The sequence below is a fragment of the Melanerpes formicivorus genome, unplaced genomic scaffold, assembly GCF_026170545.1.
Source record: "Melanerpes formicivorus ecotype bairdi unplaced genomic scaffold, bMelFor1.0.p_v2 SCAF_5, whole genome shotgun sequence".
Classification (NCBI taxonomy): Eukaryota; Metazoa; Chordata; class Aves; order Piciformes; family Picidae; genus Melanerpes; species Melanerpes formicivorus.
Genome location: NW_027142357.1, coordinates 34108936 through 34130546, shown reverse-complemented (window position 1 = coordinate 34130546; position 21611 = coordinate 34108936). Strand labels below are relative to the sequence as shown.

Here is a 21611-nt window from a genome sequence, read left to right as displayed (position 1 = left end):
TAAGACTGTTAAGGAGGTATTGTTTAATAATTTATGTACAGTGCTAGACACAGAACTGGACACATGCTGGGGGGGGGGTTGTTTCCCCTCCAAATGTGTGCATCTGAATTCATGTTTTACAGAGTTAATATACAGTTAGCTACTATATATTTATGCTATTTCCTATCCATTTGCATTCAGCTCCTTCCATCTGAACATGGCAGTGTCCCCTGGCAATGGGCTTGGAAAGGTCTTCCTCTTGGTTGCATTTTTCCTCTCCACATATGCTCTGTTGGTGGATTTTCCCATTCTTCTGCTCACGTCTGCAGAAGCAAGCTGGTCTGTCCCTAGCCTGTTTCCCATTATCTATACATTGTCTTTGATAAGCATTCTATAGATACTCTTTCCTTTAAACATTACAGTTGTAGTGTGACAAGCTTTCTGCCTGTAAGGTGAACAGGCCTCAGGCTTAGAAATACAAAATCCAAGATTCGTGGCTTCCCTTCTTTCAGTTCACAAATCAGAAGCACATTGGTACCATTAACATCTGTTTTGCAAGGTCAGAAAAATTAGAATAGAATAGAATAGAATAGAATAGAATAGAATAGAATAGAATAGAATAGAATAGAATAGAATAGAATAGAATAGAATAGAATTAACCAGGTTGGAAAAGACCTTTGAGATCATCAAGTCCAACCTATCACCCAACACTATCTAATCAACTAAACCATGGCACCAAGTGCCCCATGCCGTCTCTTCTTAAACACCTTCAGTGACAGTGAGGTCCCTGGGCAGTCCATTCCAATGGCCATTTACTCTTTCTATGAAGAACTTCTTCCTAACGTCCAGGCTAAACCTCCCCTGGTGCAGCTTGAGACTGTGTCCTCTTGCTCTGGTGCTGGTGGCCTGGGAGAAGAGACCAGCCCCCACCTGCCTACAGCCTCCCTTCAGTTAGTTGTAGTTGTAGTTGGCAATATGGTCTCCTCTGAGCCTCCTCTTCTCCAGGCTAAGCAACCCCAGCTCCCTCAGCTTCTCATAGGGCTTGTGCTCAAAACCCCTCCCCAGCTTCATTGCCCTTCTCTGGACACTTTCCAGCAACTCTTGCCCCATCTTACCATGTTACATACTCATTTTGATACATATTAATTAAGAATAACATCAGCAATGTAGATATGCAGTTGTTATGAGGCTGGATTAGAAACTTCAAATACTTCTCCTGTAAGATGTATTGCTTCAAGTCCTTTTGCTGCATCATGTTGAAATATTATACAATTAAAATATCACATTGTTTTGCAAATGATTCTGTTGTGGGCAGGTACTTCTGATGAACTGATGAGATTAAGACATCACTTTCAAATGTGTGATAAACCATGCTTTTTTTTTTTTTTTCTCTTAAAGACCTCTGTAGAAAGCATTAAAGGAAAGTAGAGTCTTAGTTGCTGACTGATTGGATTTTAGAAGCTGAACTTTTTTACTGATGCAAGTTTTCATGAAAAAAATTAATCTGTGCATTCCCTATTTATGTCTAAGAAAGTCTAGGGCAGAAGACCATGCACAGAAAAATGTCTTGGGGTGTTCTTTTGCTAGGAAATATAAAGGGGTTACTTATGAGGCTTGCGATGGCCAAGACCAAGTTTTGTCAGAACCACTTTTGGTTTGCTTTGCCCATTTTTATCTTTTCCTATGTTCTGACTGTGTTAGTGAGGAACTTAGAAAGGATGTAGTTCAGTCTCTGGGTTTTGTTTTCCCATTTAATGTGCTGCACAAGTTACTTTAGTAGTAAGTTTTTGTTTTCAATGCCATGTACCCAGCAAAGAGACATGTCCCCGGAGGTGTTTAAGATCAGGCTGGATGAGGCTCTGGCCAGCCTGATCTAGTGTGGGGTGTCCCTGCCCATGGCAGGGGGGTTGGAACTAGATGATCCTTGTGGTCCCTTCCAACCCTGACTGATACTATGATACTATACTATGATACTATGTCTCCACAACCTTTGATTTGACGAGTTGTTTCCTCCATGGGCCACTGTGGCCAGAAATCTTGGGGGGCAGCATGTAGCCAGCTGCTCACTTGGTCACTTGGTGTGTATCATACTAGCTTCAAGGCTAGTTTTAATGTTATTCGAAGTTTTCATCCTGTGGGAAAGCTGCCTGAAGTTGTAACTTAATAATTTGTAATATAGCTGCTCCCAGAAAATAAATTGTTTGCACAAAGGAGACAAGGTTATGAAGGATGATTCGGTTTTACAAGAGGGAATAAGCAACATACAGTACTATGAGATGTAGAAAACAGAAAGAAACCCCACAGGTGTAGAATCAACAGAAAATGTGAAGAAGGAAACTTTCCTGCCAAAGTCAGATATTAACTACCCCTGCACTTTGGATAGACACCATTCCCTTTTTGTGAAATAGAGAAAAAATAAATCCTGACAGATTTCCACACACTTCTAGAGAGGTTTGTTAATTACTGCCACTTGTCTGTGAAGAAATTCATACTTACTGTGGGTGCTATGTTTTAGTTTGGTATTTTTCTGTCTTCTGCTCTGAAAGTGGTGTGTATGACCATTTAAGATTCCCTATGAACCTGTTTTTGCATGGCATGAATCTGGAAAAGCTCTCTTTTTGTAGCTGATTAAATAAGGTATTCAGATTACTTGTCCATATAGGCCTGGATTCTAACTTGTAATAGATGATTTTTGAAGACAGACTAAATGTGTTCCTTCAGTCTCATTGAAAAATAAGCAACTCCTGACAGGCATTTGGGAAAATGACATTGAGGTGGACACTTCTGTAATTATTAATCTGTGAAATCATGAGGTATCCCAGGAATCCATTTCCTTTTAAACCTAGAGTATATCTCTGTAAGTACCTACAAGAAAGCCACAGTATTATAGCCTGTCTCGCAGCCCAAAACCCTTGTTTCAGTCAAATATGGTCCTTGGCCTTCAGACATTTCAGTAGTGGATCTGAAGGAATTATTTGGCTATTATATTAAAACTCAAAACCAAGGAGAGATTTTGAACTGAGTATCTCTTGTGAGGGGTAGATCTGTAAACAGCAGAGTTTATTCAGGGCATGAACTTTTCATCCAATTTAGTGTAACAGCTCTGTCAATAGCCAGGTACCCACCCCTGTGTTACTAAGACCTTTGCTGTCTTTCTCTGGCTCTATTTAACTAACTTCTGATTAGAACTCCTCTGACTCTCAAAATGGCAAGAAACCAACAAGAAAATAGAGAGTACATGTTTTATAAAACTCAGCCTTGCCTTATTTGCAATGAGAATCAGCGAGGAAAAGACATTACTCTAGAGAAAATGAAAGGTGCCATTCATTCCTTGCTCTAAGTCAAAACTCCTGATTTGGATGGATTTCTGCCAAAATCTCTATGGTATTCAGTGATATGTTTTCACCTTTATTACTATAAATACTAATGTATGCACAGGGTGTGTGGCAACATCATTGCCTTTCATGCCACTATCTATTATTCTCCTTTTAAGAGTATGACAGAGCTCTAAAATATTTTTAGTGCCCCATCTCCCTTTTAATCTCAGAGCTCATCTGTTTATTTTACAAAAGAAGCCCCACTAAACCTGAATTCCCTGATTTCTGTTGTTCTGCTTGTGATTCCCATACTGTTACAGCTATGTAGAAATGTATCTCAGAAATGGTTTTGTTCTGGCAGTGATAGAGCCTGCATGGATTAGAGAGAAATGAACGTATTACAATATATGTAACTTTGGTTAAAAACCATCTGTGCACCTCAGAGGAAGCTGTGATTGCTACAGGAATTGCTAATTCCGCATTTGTTTTGCTTGTTCAAATAATTTAAATATTATTCCCACAAAAATGTGGTGGAACACAAATGGATTACTATTTCTCTCTGTGCAGTGCAGATGTATTCTTGATTCATCAAAAAGCGTAAATTATCTACACAAAATGACTCAACTATTGCTGTTTTGTACTGCTTGAAATAGTATTACCTAACCACCAGCAAGGAAAGGGTTTGGGCACTCTTCCATAAGTTGCAGTAATACAGTTTATTGCTCTTCCATAGGCTTTATGCTACTGTGATAATGTTAGATTATGGTTGGACTCAGTGATCTTAAGGACTTTTTCAATCAGGTCACTCTGTGATTCTAGGATAAGCAAAGAGCTGTATGTAAAGTGGGAATGCTTGTTCTTTGGTCATCAGTGTTATTCTTTTCCTGCAAGGGCCTTTGGAATCTTTTGTGTGGATAGAATCATAGAATCAATAAGGTTGGAAGAGACCTCAAAGATCATCAAGTCCAACCTGTGACCACAGACTTCATGACTACAAAACCATGGCACCAAGTGCCACTTCCAATCGCCTCTTGAATACCCCCAGGGATGGTGACTCCACCACCTCCCTGGGCAGCACATTCCAATGGCTAACAACTCTCTCTGTGAAGAACTTTCTCTTCATCTCCAGCCTAAACCTCCCCTGGTGCAGCTTGAGACTGTGTCCTCTTGTTCTGGTGCTGGTTGCCCGGGAGAAGAGACCAACCCCCACCTGGCTACAACCTCCCTTCAGGTAGTTGTAGACAGCAATAAGGTCTCTCCTGAGCCTCCTCTTCTCCAGGCTAAGCAACCCCAGCTCCCTCAGCCTCTCCTCATAGGGCTTGTGCTCCAAACCCCTCCCCAGCTTTGTTGTCCTGCTCTGGACATGTTCTAGCAACTCAACATCTTTCCTAAACAGAGGGCCCCAGAACTGGACACAAGACTCAAGGTGTGGCCTAACCAGTGCTGAGTACAGGGGCAGAATGACCTCCCTGCTCCTGCTGGCCACACTATTCCTGATGCATTGCCAGGATGCCATTGGCCTTCTTGGTCTCCTGGGCACACTGCTGGCTCATGTTCAGCCTACTATCAACCAGCTCCCCCATGTCCCTTTCTGCCTGGCCGCTCTCCAGCTACTCTGACCCTAGCCCGTAGTTCTGCCTGGGGTTGTTGTGGCCAAAGTGCAGCACCTGGCACTTTGGCTTGTTGAATGTCATCATGTTGGACTCTGCCCAGCCATTCAAGGTCCCTCTGGAGAGTCCTTCTACCCTCTAACTGATCAACATCTGCTCCCACCTTGGTGTCATCTGCAAATTTGCTGATGAGTGACTCAATCCCCTCATCCAGATCAATAAAGAAATTGAACAGGATGGGTCCCAGAATTGATGCCTGTGGGACCAATTGGCTGTTAGTGTAAGAAGAGTTAACAGGGGTGAAAAAAAACCGAAGAAATGAACAAACTAAGTGAATTTTTGCATTATCTTGAAGTATACTTTTAAAATCAATGAATCCTGTAAAACAGCCAAAAAATTCCTGATATTTTTTTTTCTCCTTATACTGCATTTCCTTTTTAATGGAGTGGAATATATGTAAGGAGATGATCTAGTGACCCAGAGGCTTTCTACAAATGCTTTTTTATAAGCTCTCTCTGTGTGTGAAAAATGTGATGTTAGTGCTGTGAAGACTTGGCTTGTTTTTAAGTGAACTATGATCTCAGTTCCACTGGGTTGTTGTGTATATTATTTCTGTGAAATATATAGTATCCAATGTGCAATTTTTTTCTGATCACCTCTCTGGTGTGTTTCCCCTAAAAAAAATGCAGGATAAAACCTTATCTTTACTTCTGATGAATTTCCGCTTTGAGTAAAATTCCAGCTTTCAGTAAAGCAGGTAATTTAATCGTGAAGAGGACTGTGAAAAACTAAATGATGAATTCCTAACCAGAACCCAGTGATCCAGGCCAAAAAAACCAAATTTGTTTGCTGCACTTTTTGTTTACAAATATTTACATAAAGAGATGCTGGTTTACCATTCTCACATGACCTTGGGAAACCAATCTAACTTTCTACTACCTTAGATCTCCCAGAGATTGCAGTCTTCTCTTTCCTGGCACTGACACTCTTTGGCTTATTTACATTTTAATTTATTTATAAGAATATTTATCTGTATACATATTCAGTGATAGGTGGGGGTGTCTGTGCATATGTACATGCACAGAAAGGCTTATTAAGGCACTTTGGATTAAAATTACCTCTGTTTGCAAGTAACTTCTGTGTAAATCTGGAACTAAATAACCTTTACAAATTTGTTCCATATTTTCACAACTCTTGATTTAATCTCACTCATCTAAAAGAAATGTTTTTTGTCAAATGCCTTCCCCAGGACTCTTAAATACCACAAAATGAAGCATGTGCATAAGTATCTGAACAATGAGAAAATCTCAAGAGGCAGTTTTGATTTTTCTGATCTAACAGTGGTCTTGACTTAAAGTTATGCTCGAGTGCAGAGCTTGTTTTTTTTACCACCAAATATAGGGGCAGTCTTAAGCTGTGCCAGGGGAAGTTTAGGCTCGAGGTGAGGAGAAAGTTCTTCACAGAGAGAGTTGTTAGCCATTGGAATGTGCTGCCCAGGGAGGTGGTGGAGTCACCGTCCCTGGAGGTGTCCAAGAGGGGATTGGATGTGGCGCTTGGTGCCATGGTTTAGTAGTCACAAGGTCTCGGGTGACAGGTTGGACTTGATGATCTTTGTGGTCTTTTCCAACCTTGTTGATTTTATGATTCTATGATTCTGCTTAATTTAAATTGTAAAATTATGTGGCATAAACCGGATCTTGACTTCTGTGACATTACTGCAGCATAATAACTTTTCCTTACCTTCACTGAAATGTAGTGTTAGGCTGGCACAGAGATCCAGTCAGTAGTGCCAAAATCAACATTATCAGTTTTAAAAGTCATATGCTATAGGACCTTACAAATATATTGAGAAATAAAAATGCACCTAAAAGTTTGTGGCATTTTTAGTTGTTTGTTTTTAAATGCAAATCAAGCAATGCATAGTTTAGCTTCTGAGTAACAAACAGGACTGATTATAGCATACAACACTGATAGATCTGTTGAGAGATCTGTAGTTATGCACCAGGTGAATGGAATAGAATAGAATAGAATAGAATAGAATAGAATAGAATAGAATAGAATAGAATAGATTAGACCAGGTTGGAAGAGACCTTCAAGATCATCATGTCCAACCCATCATCCAGCGACATCTAATCAACTAAATCATGCACCAAGCACCCCATCAAGTCTCCTTCTAAACACCTCCAATGATGGTGACTCCACCGCCTCCCTGGGCAGCCCATTCCAATGGCCAATCACTCTCTATGAAGAATTTCTTCCTAACATCCAGTCTAAACTTCCCCTGGTGCAGCTTGAGACTGTGTCCTGTTGTTCTGGTGCTGGCTGCCTGGGAGAAGAGACCAACTCCTACCTGTCTACAACCTCCCTTCAGGTAGTTGTAGAGAGCAAGAAGGTCTCCCCTGAGTCTCCTCTTCTCCAGGCTAAGCAACCCCATCTCCCTCAGCCTCTCCTCACAGGGCTTGTGCTCCAAAACCCTCCCCAGCTTAGTTGCCCTTCTCTGGACACATTCCAGCAAATCAATATCTTTCCTATATTGAGGGCCCCAGAACTGGACACAGTACTCAAGGTTTGGCCTAAGCAGTGCAGTGTACAGGGGCAGTGTTGCCTGTATTCATCTTTGTATTTCACTTGATTGGGGGATTTTTCTTCAACATCATAGGAATGGAAGAAATATCTTAGTATCTTGTGACATTTCATTAAAGTTTGGATCAATAGAAATGTGTGAAAATACCTTTTGGGCCATAAATGATTGTGTCACTTCACTTGTACAGACTTATGCCTTTACATCACAGTAACCTGCATCAAATCATGTTTGTGCCTGCTGCTTTGCTATCTTTTTCTGTCTATGGAATTACTTGCTTTAGGAAAATACATACAAAATTTTCTTTAGTTATGGCAAATGAATTGTTGATTTTCTCTAGATACTGATAGGCTCACTGGAAATGAAGCAATTGTTTCATTGCTGTGTAATCTTGAAGCAGTTTTCAAGATACAGAGGTAGCTTCTCATATTCAGACAAAAATGTCATTAGCTTCAAGATGAGACTTGTGTGGAGCATAGTGTGAAAATTGGAGCCTTGGTCTGGTGACGACCCAGGGAACATAACCTGAAGACACATCAAGACTAACAGTGAGCTTCACACCCTCAGAGAGGTGTGAGACTCCTCCTGATGCCCCACTGTCTGGAGGTGAGATTTACAGGGGAAGTTGGATGAGTATTGCAAATAGATGTTTTTAATAATGCACCTATTTGGTAGCTGTTCCACTTAGGCATTTGCAAAAATCCCTGTAGGTGGACATCTGTAGCTTTTGTGTACACAGTACATAGCTTACTGTGTCCAGAGAAGGTCAACAAGGCTAGTGAGAGGCCTTGAGCACAAGCCCTATGAGAGGCTGAGGGAGCTGGGATTGTTTAGCCTGGAGAAGAGGAGGCTCACGGGTGACCTCACTGTGCTCTACAACTACCTGAAAGGTGGTTGTAGCCAGGAAGGGATTGGTCTCTTCTCTCTAGCAACCAGCACCAGAACAAGGGGACACAGTCTTAAGCTGCACCAGGGGAAGATTAGGCTTGAGGTGAGGAGAAAGTTCTTCACTGAGAGAGTCATTCGTCATTGGAATGTGCTGCCCAGGGAGGTGGTGGAGTCACCATCCCTCGAGGTGTTCAAGAGGGGATTGGACGTGGCACTTGGTGCCATGGTCTAGTCATGAGGTCTGTGGTGACAGGTTGGACTCGATGATCTTTGAGATCTCTTCCAACCTTGGTGATACTGTGATAGTTACTTCTCAATCTCAAGATACTTACTCTCACATCTTGCCAGAACACTTGTTCTCCTTCTCCAAATATTTCTGCTGGACTAGAAAAAAACCACAGTATTTTTACTTCTGAAACATTTTTAGAAACAAACTGTAAAAGACTGTGAACACAGGATGGGAAGGGCTAACACCCTCAGTGTAAGCTGCCTCTGAATCTGCAACAACTCTATGCAGCATTATACCTCCTCGTGGAAGTGTGTAACATTCAAGTCAGCTCCGAAAGCTAAAGGAATTCCATTGCCTGCTCAAGCTTGTCTCTCCACCATGACCTCAGTTTTGTCATTCATCGTTATTTTATCCATGTCTTCCTCTGCTTCTGCCACTCCACTGTCCTTATGGCAGTATTTTCCATGACCAACGTTTATGTTTTTATTTAATATTGTGCACTGTGACAGTTAGCTTTCCCCTCCCTTGCTTTCCTATGCTGCAAATATGCGTCCTACTGTGTCAGAAAAAAGTATATGGCCACAAATTTTAACTTGGGCACGTGCCACTCACATGTGTTTGGTTGTGCTAACCACATTTCCTGCTTGCTTTGTATTTATTGCATGTATAAGTAATGACCAAAAATTTATGTTCATCTGCAACGATTAGACCTTGATCAGAGATTTTGATGGGATGCTTTAGAAGGTGGGCTTTTACTTGTTTGTCTAGTGTAATAGCTAACTCATTGTCTTTGAGTAAATGTTGTAAGGTACACTGCAAAATGAGTTGGAAGATGTGAAATGCATTCTTAATGCTAGCCATAACACATGAAATAAATTCCATAAATGCTTCTGATCTCTTTGGTGAGTAGTCAGAACTAAGGGCATTGACAGAACCTTTCCAAAATAAGAAAAATTGCCAACATTCAGCTCATGATTGGTCACTTGCAGGTCCAGGGGGAAAAAAAACCACACATCTTTCTGCTTGGGGAAAAATAAAAAAGGAATTATGAAGGCTGAAAAAAAAAGCACAAAATGTTCTGACAATTTAAGAAAATACCTAACCAGTGTGGGTGATTAACACCTGTCAGAATGGCTTACACATGCACATTTATTCTTTCAGTTTGTTTTTGCTGAGTGGTTTTTAGATTGGGCTGGGCTTTTGTTCAGTTTGGCTCTACAAAAGGAAAGGTTTCTCTTACCAGCACGGCCCAATGAAATAAAAATATGAAGACAGATTGTTCCCATATCCAAATCCTGCACCTGTTCTAAGCAGGGTAATTGCTAACAGGCTGCTCTCTTTAAAATGCCCATTACCCACAGAGCTGACAGTCATGAGTTCCTGTGAAAGTGGCATTTTACAGTGACTCTGAACAGAAGCACCAATGTTTTGATGAATAAAGGTATTGACTGGGGAAAGTAATTGTATGACCATAATGAGTCAGGAAAGAACTGGAGCTGTGGGATTTTCTGACACAGTGAATTGTAAAGGGAGCATGAGGGATGAAGATGATAGGTACTTATGCAAATGGATTATAGCTGTCCTGTGCCACTTTGTGGATCTGTCTCTTAGTCTCTTGCCATCTAGGCCATGGGATTAGGCAAAAACAGCTGGAAGGGAATGCATGCAATCATTTCATCATTCTAAATGCTTGCTGTGGTAATTTTCCTGCAAATAGTGTGCTGTAAAATCAAGGCAGGTAGTAGTTAACATCAGTTGCAGGACCAGCTATATGAAGAACTCAGTAAAGACTGTAGTCTTTCTATTAAAAGTGTCCTGCATCTGTCTTATAAAACACCTGAGATACAATGTGAAACAGTTTGTCTTTTATGGTTATCACCTTTTTTTTTCCCCTTTTTTTATGTTTGGGGAATGCAAATGGTAGAATTTAATGAAGTAGATGCTGGAGGAGTCATTAAATGATATTGTGATTACATCTATGCTACAGTGAGACATTCTCATTCCTACTGCAAAGCAAATTACGTTTGCTTTTCCTACTCCAATGCACTTTGTCCTTGAAATTCTCATCTTGTCTTGTTTGTTTCTGGTGACAGTGTAGAAACAGTCTGAGAATTTAAAAAAAAAGGAAGGGAAAAAAAAAGAAACAATAAAGAATGAAGATCATTCAAGGCTTCAGAAGGTGCTGTGCTGGAAGAAACTACTCCAGCCTGTGGCCCCTGTAAAACTAAGATTCATAGAATGGTTTGGGTTGGAAGGGACCTTAAATATCATTTAGATCCAATCCCCATGCTGGGGTCAGGGACACCATCCACTAAACCAGACTGCTCAAGGCCTTATCCAGCCTGGTCTTGAATAGTTCCAGGGAGGGGACCCCATGACTGTCCCAGGAAACCTGTTCTGGCATTTCACCACCTTTACTGCAAAGAATTTCTTCCTACTATCCAGTCTAATCTACCCTCTTCAAGCTTCAATCCATTCCCTTTTGTCCTATCACTACAAGCCTTTGTAAAAAGTCCCTTCCCACCTTTCTTGTAGGTCTTCATCTGCCCTTAGTGCCTCAGCACAAAACCAGCCAACCACAAAGGCACCACTGCAGTGCTGTGCTGATGGGGTTTCTGTTTCAAATACCTAGAGGTCTAGGTCTAGAGAGTCTAGAGGTAAACACCAGTGCGCATCTGCACACTTGTACCACTGAGAATGTCAGGTAAATAAAGTTCATTCTAGGCTGCAGAAACATTGGCAGAGTCTCATCTTTCACTTTGAGCTGTATGCAGCTCCACACAATTAAAACTGGTAGAATTCATAATTTTTGTAGACAAGTGCCTGTTTTCTCTGTTTGGCTCATCACACCATTTATCAGCTAGGTCAGTTTCAGCATGGACAGGTAGTCCTGTGAGAAAAAGCAGTTCAGTTAAACGCCAGCTCTCAGGGTTAGCTTGTCTCTTAAAGTTTGTTTTTCATTTCTTCTCCCAGAGGGGATGCAGCATTTGAACTAACCTGCCTCTTCTGGGAAAGCCTTGCAGAGGCACTCTTTAGTCTCCAGGCTTTGGGCAGTGCTCTTCAGTGTGCCTGCTTGTACCAGGCAGTCTCCCACTGCTTCTGTCATTATTTCCATGATAGAAATTATCTTGTGGTTTATATAAAGTTTTCCAAGAAAGCAGGAAAATGCTATTAATCAAAAATAAACTACCTTTACTTATTAATGCAGCATATTACAGAAGCTGTTTCTGACCTTTTATTGTCTCCTTAGTTGTACACCTTTGCTTAGAAACAGGATGCCTTAATGGCTTTTTATCTTTGCTGATTAACATTAAATCTGTGCAACTTGATAAGCTTTAGGAAGGAAGCTGTGATTTCTGATTGTGTTGCTTTCAAGCAAGATTGGAAGTTTATTCAGATAAATATATGGTAATATTGGAGAGGTTTGCGTTTGTTTTTGTTTTACAGCAGTACATCTACTAATTTAAGTGATTCTTCTTCACAAATCAATATCCCCAATACTACCTAAAAGGAAACAGCATTCTTAAATTATAAGCATTTAGGTCCCTCTGTCAAGGGTTAAAAAATACTTCTATGTGAAATAAATGTAATGGAAATTTACTTTCATGTTGTTTCTCCTGCAATAGGAGCTTGGGTTATGTTTTGTTGCATTCAGGGGTAAGAGCTGTTATGAAGGCAATACTATAGTTTTTTATTTTTAAGATGAAATATCCATGTCAAATTCTGTATATTGTTCAAAAATAGAGAACAACTCCTCAGAGCTGCCAGATGAGGTTACATGCCGTAGACTGTGAAATTCAAGGCTATGTCCTGCTAGTGCCTAAAAGATTTTCCTGCTTGTAGTGAATCAGTTCATCATCAGTCAGTAAATTGTGTTTGCAGAGGGAGTTTATATATAGAAATCAGCATAGCAAAGGAGAGAGCATCAGAGTATTTGATTTCTATTTCCTGGATATAGTTTTTCAGCATTTCCCTCTGAAATATCTTGTTTGGCAGTGATGGGATTTAGCATGAAGGGATGCTGACAGGTTGGAATGACGCATGCTGTCCTTCGAGAGTCTCAGCCTCTCATGTCTGATCTCTGCAGGTTGTTGGTTTAGCCTTTCTTTTAGCTACCCTTGCAAAATTGTGGTGTGATCGCTTAATTACACTCTTTGCATCCTCTATAATGACACGTAATACCTGTTTTTTGTAAAACTACTCTGACAGCCAGAGCTCCTTTTCTTTTAGGGGTCTTTTCAATAGAGATTAAATGGAGACAATCACAGAGCAGAAAGTTCTTAGGCTAGAATCTTTCAGTTACATATGTTGGATTCTTTGATGGTAGTGATTTAAAGCTCATGGTAAAGGGTGTTCTTTAGCCTTTGGCTGGAGTAGATCGAAAGCATTAGGGATTATAACACTGGTGTACATTTTTTGTGTGTATGCAGGATGATGATTTTTTTTTGTCTTTGAAGAAAAAAATTACTCAATCACAAACTGCATTCAGGGATATATATTACCTGAGGATTGGTTTTGGCAACAACACAATTAAATGGCTTGTGAAAAAGGTACTTTAAATAATGAGAAAACCTGCAGTGTATGGTGCTTTGAGCAGCCATTTTCTGATTCATTAGATTTAGATTGTAAAATCTATAACAGTACTATAGATAGTGTTATATTAAGCAAAAATATTCAAAAGTTGGTGTTTCTTCAAGCCACATTAATACAAGAGCCTTTTTAGGGATTAGATTAGTTGATTAGATGGTGTTGGATGATAGGGTGGACATGATGGTTTTGAAGATCTCTTCCAATCTGCTCTATTCTATTCTATTCTATTCTATTCTATTCTATCCTTAAATCTCTATCTGCATGTTCATTATTGTTGCATACCAGTTAGCAGTTTGTTATGGGGAAACTACGATACCAAAAGCTTCTCATTGTAAAGCTCTCTATGATGTTTCCTCTTGAATGCCTCAATTTGTAGTCATACTCAAAAAAGACAGCTTCTGTCTTGCCAGTGATACATGGTCTAAACATCTATTTAGCTGCCTTATGCTATTTTGAAGAGCAACACAAGGCTAAAAATATGTTATTATTTGAGCTAACTCTATTTAAAATATGTAGGGTTTTCTTTTATTTTTTTTTTCTTTCTTTCTGTATAGCTAACATCAAGAAGGTTGGTTGCAGGTATCCTTGAAACTGGTTGTACCATGAATTCACCTTCTGGTAATTTTTCTAATATTTTATCAGACCTTTTTTGTTAGTGTATATTTACTTCACAAAGTCTTATCAGAATGTTGCTTCTCAATATTAAAACATTGTCATGACCTTTTAATAACTTCTTACAGAATAGAATAGAATAGAATAGAATAGAATTAACCAGGTTGGAAGAGACCTTTGAGATCATCGAGTCCAACCTATCACTCAGCACCATCTAATCAACTAAACCATGGCACCAAGCACCCCATCAAGTCTCTTCCTAAGCACCTCCACTGATGGTGACTCCACCACCTCCCCAGGCAGCCCATTCCAATGGGCAATTACTCTTTCTGTATAGAACTTCTTCCTAACATCCAGACTAAACCTCCCCTGGTGCAGCTTGAGACTGTGTCCTCTTGTTCTGGTGCTGGTTGCCTGGGAGAAGAGACCATCCCCCACCTGTCTACAACCTCTCTTCAGGTAGCTGTAGATAGCAAGAAGGTCTCCCCTGAGTCTCCTCTTCTCCAGGCTAAGCAACCCCAGCTCCCTCAGCCTCACCTCATAGGGCTTGTGCTCCAAACCCCTCACCAGTTTAAAAATAAATTGAAACAACTAATGAATTTTATCAAAATCATAAACCCAAGTACTTTATTCTTAGAGATAAGTCTTTTTAGGCCTTTCTCTAGGATTTTCAACTAGCTGGAAGGCCCCCTTTCTCACTGTGATTACCATTAAGCTTTCTATGCTTGCTACTAGATTTATCCTTTTGCTATTTTTCTTCCAAATGTTTGCAGAAGCATTTAAATTTGAGCTTTATTTTTAGAAGCAGAACAATAGCCATGCCTTTAGAGAAGAACTTTCTGAATAAAGAGGATTTGGTACATTTTCTTAGAGGTTTTGCTTCATTCATCAAGTTGTCCAGACTGTTGTTTTGACTTAGTCCTTTGGAATAGAATTTCAGGGTTCTCTGGAGGTAACTACTGCTTTCTCACCTCCACTTGTTTGTACAAAGTGCTAGTTCTTCAGTTAGAATTGGACTCTGTTACATCTCATTGAAGAAGTTTATATTTTCTAAACTGTGTTATTGACACTAAAATAATTCTTACTTAAGGGAGGATAATAGCTTGGATCTGAGTTTACATGCAGGACATGGAAGTTTTGTATTTGTATGAAAAGGCCAAGGGATTCTTGCAATGTCACTGTGGATAGGGCTGTCTAGAAAGGACTGCACTATGCAATCCTCGTAACCTCGGGGTCATCACAAGAGCTTGTGAAGCTGTCATGCAATCATCTTAAAGTCTAGCGAGGAAGTTGCTCTGATAATTGGTAATAAGCAAGATTAAAATATAGTCATGACAGTCAGGCTTCCCCTGCGTGGTGAGTCCCAGGAAGGTCACACAGTTTGAGAGGGATTCTCAGACTGAGAATCTCTATGGGTTTTTTTAGAGATTTTTTGATGGAACTCCTCTTGGTTTCCTGGATAGAGAATATCTTTTACAAGTTGAAATTAACCATTAGAGGTGTTTTTCTGGGTAGTGTATATTGCTGAGGTGGTCTGCAACAGCTGAGAAGTCACAAGAGTGTTGTCATAGAACAAGATGACTGAGGTGTCAGTTTCCCCCATCCCTCTGCCCTTTTGCCTGTCAGAAAGGGGCAAGGTTAGCAAACGCAGGATTGCAGATCAAGTAAGAGAGACTCCAAGTGATATCTCATCTTTTGTGGCAGTTGCTCCCTATGTCCTCAGTGGAGAGGTGGCCTTGCTGGGCTCTGCTTGAAGCACCTTATTACAGCAGGTCTCAAGAAGGGGGAGAGGCTTTTATGTGATGTTGTTCTCAAGGGCATTTTTTACCTCATCTGGTATTTATTTGGAGTTTAGTGGAAGCATGTGCAGACTGTGAAGGTCTCAAGTAACATAACTCAACTTTGAAAGCAGGCTGAAGTGAGACCTGAGAAGCCCCACCCAGGTTTCTCTTCACTGAGAGTCTTACTCTAGCAATTTAATTTTAAGATAGTAAAAGTCTGGGTAATTGTGGTGAATAAATATTTATGCCTGCTAGCTGTAGGGAGAGAAAAAAAAAATGTTTCCTGTGGGAGAAAGTAGAGGCTGGATGAAGCAGTTGTAGTTTGTCATTCTGTTGTTAGATGTATGTTATTTGGTCTCAGACTGTCCCATGAACACAACCAATGCATTGCTACTACTGACAAACCTATATGTCATCTTGTTTGAGTTAATAGAAGTCAAGTATGCAAGCACAGAGAATTAGGTGTAAGTATACTAGTAGTTACAGAAGCCTTAACATTTGTTACAACCTACTGTTGGTTTTTTATGAGTAATGGGGGAACAGTTTGCAGTTGAACTACTGTGTAAGAAAGAAGAGCTGTGTGGCTTCAGATGGAGTACTTGGCATGCCTCAGGCATTTTTTAGGATGTTTTCCATTACAAGTAAGTTTAATAAAGTACCTTTAAAGGGATGTGTATTTAAATGTTTATGGTCCATACCACATTAGGTGAAATTACAGTAAATTGCAACGTTTTATTTCTCTAATTATCTTATAAACTACAAGATAATATTGTCCTGAAGTTTATGTTCGGTGCATTGTAGCAACAGCCATATTTTGGACAGCTTGTATAAGCTCATTTGATTGTCTCATAGGGGATACAATTGCATATTTTTGTTTGTTTTAAGAAGAGACATCTATTTTGGCAGATGAGGTTGCTGAACCCCTCTCTATTATATTTCAAAAGTCATGGCAATCTGGTGAAGTCCCCACAGACTGGAAAAGGGGAAACATTGCCCCCATCTTCAAAAAGGGCAAGAAGGAGGAACCAGGGAACTACAGGCCAGTCAGTCTCACCTCTGTGCCTGGAAAGATCATGGAGCAGATCCTCCTGGAGTCACTACTCGCTCAAAAGAATAGTGAAGAGGTGATTGGGAACAGTCAGCATGGCTTTGCCAAGGGCAAATCCTGCCTGACCAACCTGGTGGCCTTCTATGAGCAGGTGACAAAATTAATAGATGAGGGGCAAGCAACTGATGTCGTTTATCTGGACCTGAGCAAAGCCTTCGACACTGTCCCACACCACATCCTGATATCCAGGCTGGTGACACATGGGTTTGATGGGTGGACCACTAGATGGATAAGGAACTGGCTTGAAGGCCGCACCCAAAGAGTGGCTGTCAATGGCTCCATGTCCCAGTGGAGGCCAGTGACAAGTGGAGTCCCTCAGGGATCAGTCCTGGGACCTGTCTTGTTCAACATCTTTGTGGGGGACATGGACAGTGGCATTGAGTGCACCCTCAGCAAGTTTGCTGATGACACCAAGCTGTGTGGTGCAGCAGACACGCTGGAGGGAAGGGAGGCCATCCAGAGGGACCTTGACAGGCTGGAGAGGTGGGCACAGGCCAACCTCATGAAGTTCAATAAGAGCAAGTGCAGGGTCCTGCATCTGTGTGGAGGCAATCCCAGGCACAAATCCAGGCTGGGCAGTGACTGGCTGGAAAGCAGCCCTGAGGAGAGAGACTTGAGGGTGCTGGTGGACAAAAAGCTCAACATGAGCTCTCAATGTGCACTTGCAGCCCGCAAAGCCAATCAGATCCTGGGCTGCATCAGGAGAAGTGTGGCTAGCAGGTCGAGGGAGGTGATCCTCCCCCTCTACTCAGCCCTGGTGAGACCCCACCTGGAGTACTGTGTCCAGTTCTGGAGCCCCTATTACAAGAGGGACGTGGAGGTGCTGGAGCGTGTCCAGAGAAGGGCCACGAGGATGATCAGAGGGCTGGAGCACCTCTCCTGTGAGGACAGACTGAAGGAGTTGGGGCTGTTCAGTCTGCAGAAGAGAAGGCTCCCAGGTGACCTAATTGTGGCCTTCCAGTATCTGAAGGGGGCCTACAGGAAGGCTGGGGAAGGACTTCTCAGGATCTCAGGTAGTGACAGGACTAGGGAGAATGGAATGAAGCTAGAGGTGGGGAGATTCAGGCTAGATGTGAGGAGGAGGTTCTTCACCATGAGAGTGGTGAAACCCTGGAATGGGTTGTCCAGGGAGGTGGTCGAGGCCCCGTCCCTGGAGGTGTTTAAGAGCAGGCTGGATGAGGCTCTGGCCAGCCTGATCTAGTGTGGGGTGTCCCTGCCCATGGCAGGGGGGTTGGAACTAGATGATCCTTGTGGTCCCTTCCAACCCTGAATGAAACTATGAAACTATTTAAAAAACCCATGTGAGTTACACACCTTTGGATGACTGTCTGCTATTGAGGGTGGAGGGACCATGATCACCTCCCGTGCTGTCATTATGAGTATCCCCTGTGCAATTTTCCTATCACTGATCTTCCTAGAAATATATGATTATGAAACATGGTCTTTTCCTTTTATCTTTTTCCATTCCTGTAGGAACTTGGAAGTAACAGCCCTCCGCAGAGGAACTGGAAGGGAATTGCTATTGCGCTGCTGGTGATTCTAGTTGTTTGTTCACTCATCACAATGTCTGTCATTCTTTTAACCCCAGGTAACCTACTTCTTTATTTTATCTTAATGAAGGTGTATGATTCATAATGCAGTTATTAAAGTGGCATACAAATGTTAAAGTATCTTATGCCTTTATGTATTTTTAACTCTTGGCTACTATAAATTCGGTGCCTATCTACAGACTTGACATATACTAGAGACCTTATGGAGCAGAAGCATTTGGCTTTGGCAGTAGGTCCTTGTGTCAGCCTTGAGACAGCTACCAGCAATCCTCATTAGCCTCAGCAGGTTTGAGTTGACTTTAAGACTTTGATGTAATTTCCAACTCTCAGATAAGCTGAGAGAAAGCTATATGTCATGGAAAACTAATACTGAGGAGGAAACTTCTCATTGAACCAGAAGGATGTCCCTTTCATACATGTATGCACACGCTTCTTCCCTTTTCCTCCTCTCAGAAACAAAGACAGGAGAAATTAAGAGTTTATTTGCAAAAAAAAAAAAAAAAAGCAACAAAAAGGAGAGGAGAGCAAGTAAGAAGAAAAAAAAAGGCAATGGGACATATAAAATAATTATTAACTTTTGTTGTTAGTTCTAATTTGATCTGAGTTATCTTTCAAAATGTTTTCTTTTTGCTGATGGGACAGCAACCATTTAAATGTGTAGGAACATAAGAGAAGGAAACACTGCAGAGGTTGTATATTAAAACATATCTTTGAATTCTTTTTGTCAGTTTTAAAGATATGTGAAATCTTTGATCAGGATGTCATGTCAGGATGGGAAATACTGGTCTACAGCTATTCTGGCATGCAAGTGCTCAGTTTATGTAAACAAAAATATTAATGAAGTGTTTTAGTTAAATTGTGGTTCCAGACTGGATGAATCATCAAGGGAAGTTGGGTAGAACTGTTCATGGGCAAATACAGTAGCAGGCTGCTGCTGCTTGGAAGGAGAATGGTGAGACTGAATAGAATGGGATCAAAAAGTTTTGCTTGTCAGAGGGAACAGGACATCTGGAAAGACTATATAGGAATACTGCATCCGGTTCTGGAGCCCCTATTACAAGAAGGATATGGACGTGCTGGAGAGAATGGCCACGAGGATGATCAGAGGGCTGGAGCACCTCTCCTATGAGGACAGACTGAAGGAGTTGGGGCTGGTCAGTCTGGAGAAAATAAGGCTTGAGGTGACCTTATTGTGGCATTCCAGTATCTGAAGGGGGCCTACAAGAAGGCTGGGGAGGGACTTCTCAGGATATCAGGTAGTGATAGGACTAGGGGGAATGGAATGAAGCTGGAGGTGAGGAGATTCAGGCTGGATGTGAGGAGGAAGTTCTTCCCTATGAGAGTGGTGAAGCCCTGGAATGGGTTGTCCAGGGAGGTGGTTGAGGCCCCATCCCTGGAGGTGTTTAAGCCCAGGCTGGATGAGGCTCTGGGCAGCCTGATCTAGTGTGGGGTGTCTCTGCCCATGGCAGTGGGGTTGGAACTAGATGATCCTTGTGGTCCCTTCCAACTCTGACTGATTCTATGATAATAACTATGGATTCTCTGCTTCCTCTATTTTGTAGAAATATCTGCTACATATGCATGGTGTTGTCCAAGGAATGATAAAAAACAAAATAGGAAAAAGAGGAGGAATGTTTACTTATTTCCACTTAGAACATTTTAAGAAACATAAAACCAAAGGTTACTGTCTCAGTTTATTCAGGGACTAATAAAAAACAGTTGTTGAAGACAAAATGTGGGATATATTGGTACACTTTAAGACAGAAATCTGTTTCCTTTCAAGAAGATGTAACTTCTTTTTTCTTTAAAGCTTGTAAAATCTCAGAAGTGTTTTATCTGGAATTCACAATAACAAACATCAGTTCTGGCTCTTATGTCTATATAGAATTATTAATGATGCAAAAATGGAAATGGAAGTCTTTGAAGGCACTAGTGGGAAAAAGAATAGGCAACCTGGGGAAATGTTAATTTTTATATATATGGGTTTTTTTTAATATGGTAAAGACGAGTGAATTATGATGTCTCTGAGGCTGTTTCAAAATCCAGAGCTTGCCTGAAAACTTGGTGTAAGCTGGGACCTACATTTCATTTCAAGTCAAGCAAGGGAAAACTGGTTCTGTCTAAGATATCGCCATAGAGACTTTGTAGAATTTGCTATAAATAAAACCTTTTTCCCAGAATGATCTAGGTCTGTAAAACTGGGGTTTCTTGCAGGTTTGAAGTGCTTACCAAGGAAAGCTTTGGAGGTACATTGTAGGACAGTTACTTTTCCTGGTTTGATCCCAATTAGTGCTGTTCCCCCTTCACTTTTATGATGAATTCATATGTTTTGGGAAGAAAATATTCTGGTAATCTGTCACTTTGCTGGTGGGCATTAAGCACTGTAGCTGCAGTTGTCTGGTCTTGAAGATAGGTAAGATTACTTTGACATGTCTGGCATTTGAGATAAGGGAAAACTTGGAAACTTTCACAGGTCTGGCTATTGCAAGTTGCTCAATCCTGAGGTGTTACCAATATCTTATTATCATAGTATCAGTCAGGGTTGGAAGGGACCACAAGGATCATCTAGTTCCACCCCCCTGCCATGGGCAGGGATAACCCTACACTACATCAGGCTGGCCAGAGTCTCGTCCAGCCTGGTCTTAAACACCTCCAGGGACAGGCCCTCAACCACTTCCCTGGACAACCCATTCCAGGGCTTCACCACTCTCATGGTGAAGAACCTCCTCCTCACATCCAGCCTGAATCTCCCCACCTCCAGCTTCATTCCATTCCCTCTAGTCCTATCACTACCTGATATCCCGAGAAGTCCCCCTCAGCCTTCTTGTAGGCCCCCTTCAGATACTGGAAGGCCACAACTAGGTCACCTTGGATACAGCTTGAATATATAGCACTGAGCAGGAACAGTGTTGAAATAAGAAATGTATTTTGACCTACTAATAGCTTTTGTTAAAGTATGAAGTATCTGTGTTGCAATTATGGCTGTGCTTGTACCAACAATATTAATAATATTTTTGGTTCCTCTGATACTGCTTTTCATCTGTGCTAGTACTCAGAAACATTATAAATATATTCATTTTCTCAACAAAGACCACTCAGTAATGTAAGAGATCAGTGGTAGAGCCTGAACGGACTCCCAGTACAGTAACCTCTTGTTGGGGCTCAACAATTCTTTATGCACCTGTATGGACTAAGAACCTGAGTAAAAAACCACAGCTGAATAAGTACAAATTGCTACACTTTTCTGTAGCCTGGAGTAGGAGGCTTGCAGGCAAGTTTCTCTGCTAGTTTTCTTCACAATTAGGTAAGTACAATAATAATGAATGAAGTTACAAAAGAATGAGGTTAGTCTTGTTAAAGTGAGGG

General features: G+C 41.2%; 1 protein-coding gene across 1 annotated transcript in view; it reads left to right on the top strand.

The window, feature by feature from the left end:
• The window catches only part of DPP10 (dipeptidyl peptidase like 10), a 324986-nt gene that overhangs the window by 50004 nt on the left and 253371 nt on the right, over positions 1-21611 (top strand). Inside the window, exon 2 of the mRNA XM_068139088.1 lies at positions 18169-18283. Coding sequence (XP_067995189.1) covers positions 18169-18283 — 115 coding nt within the window. The remainder of the gene's footprint in view (positions 1-18168; positions 18284-21611) is intronic.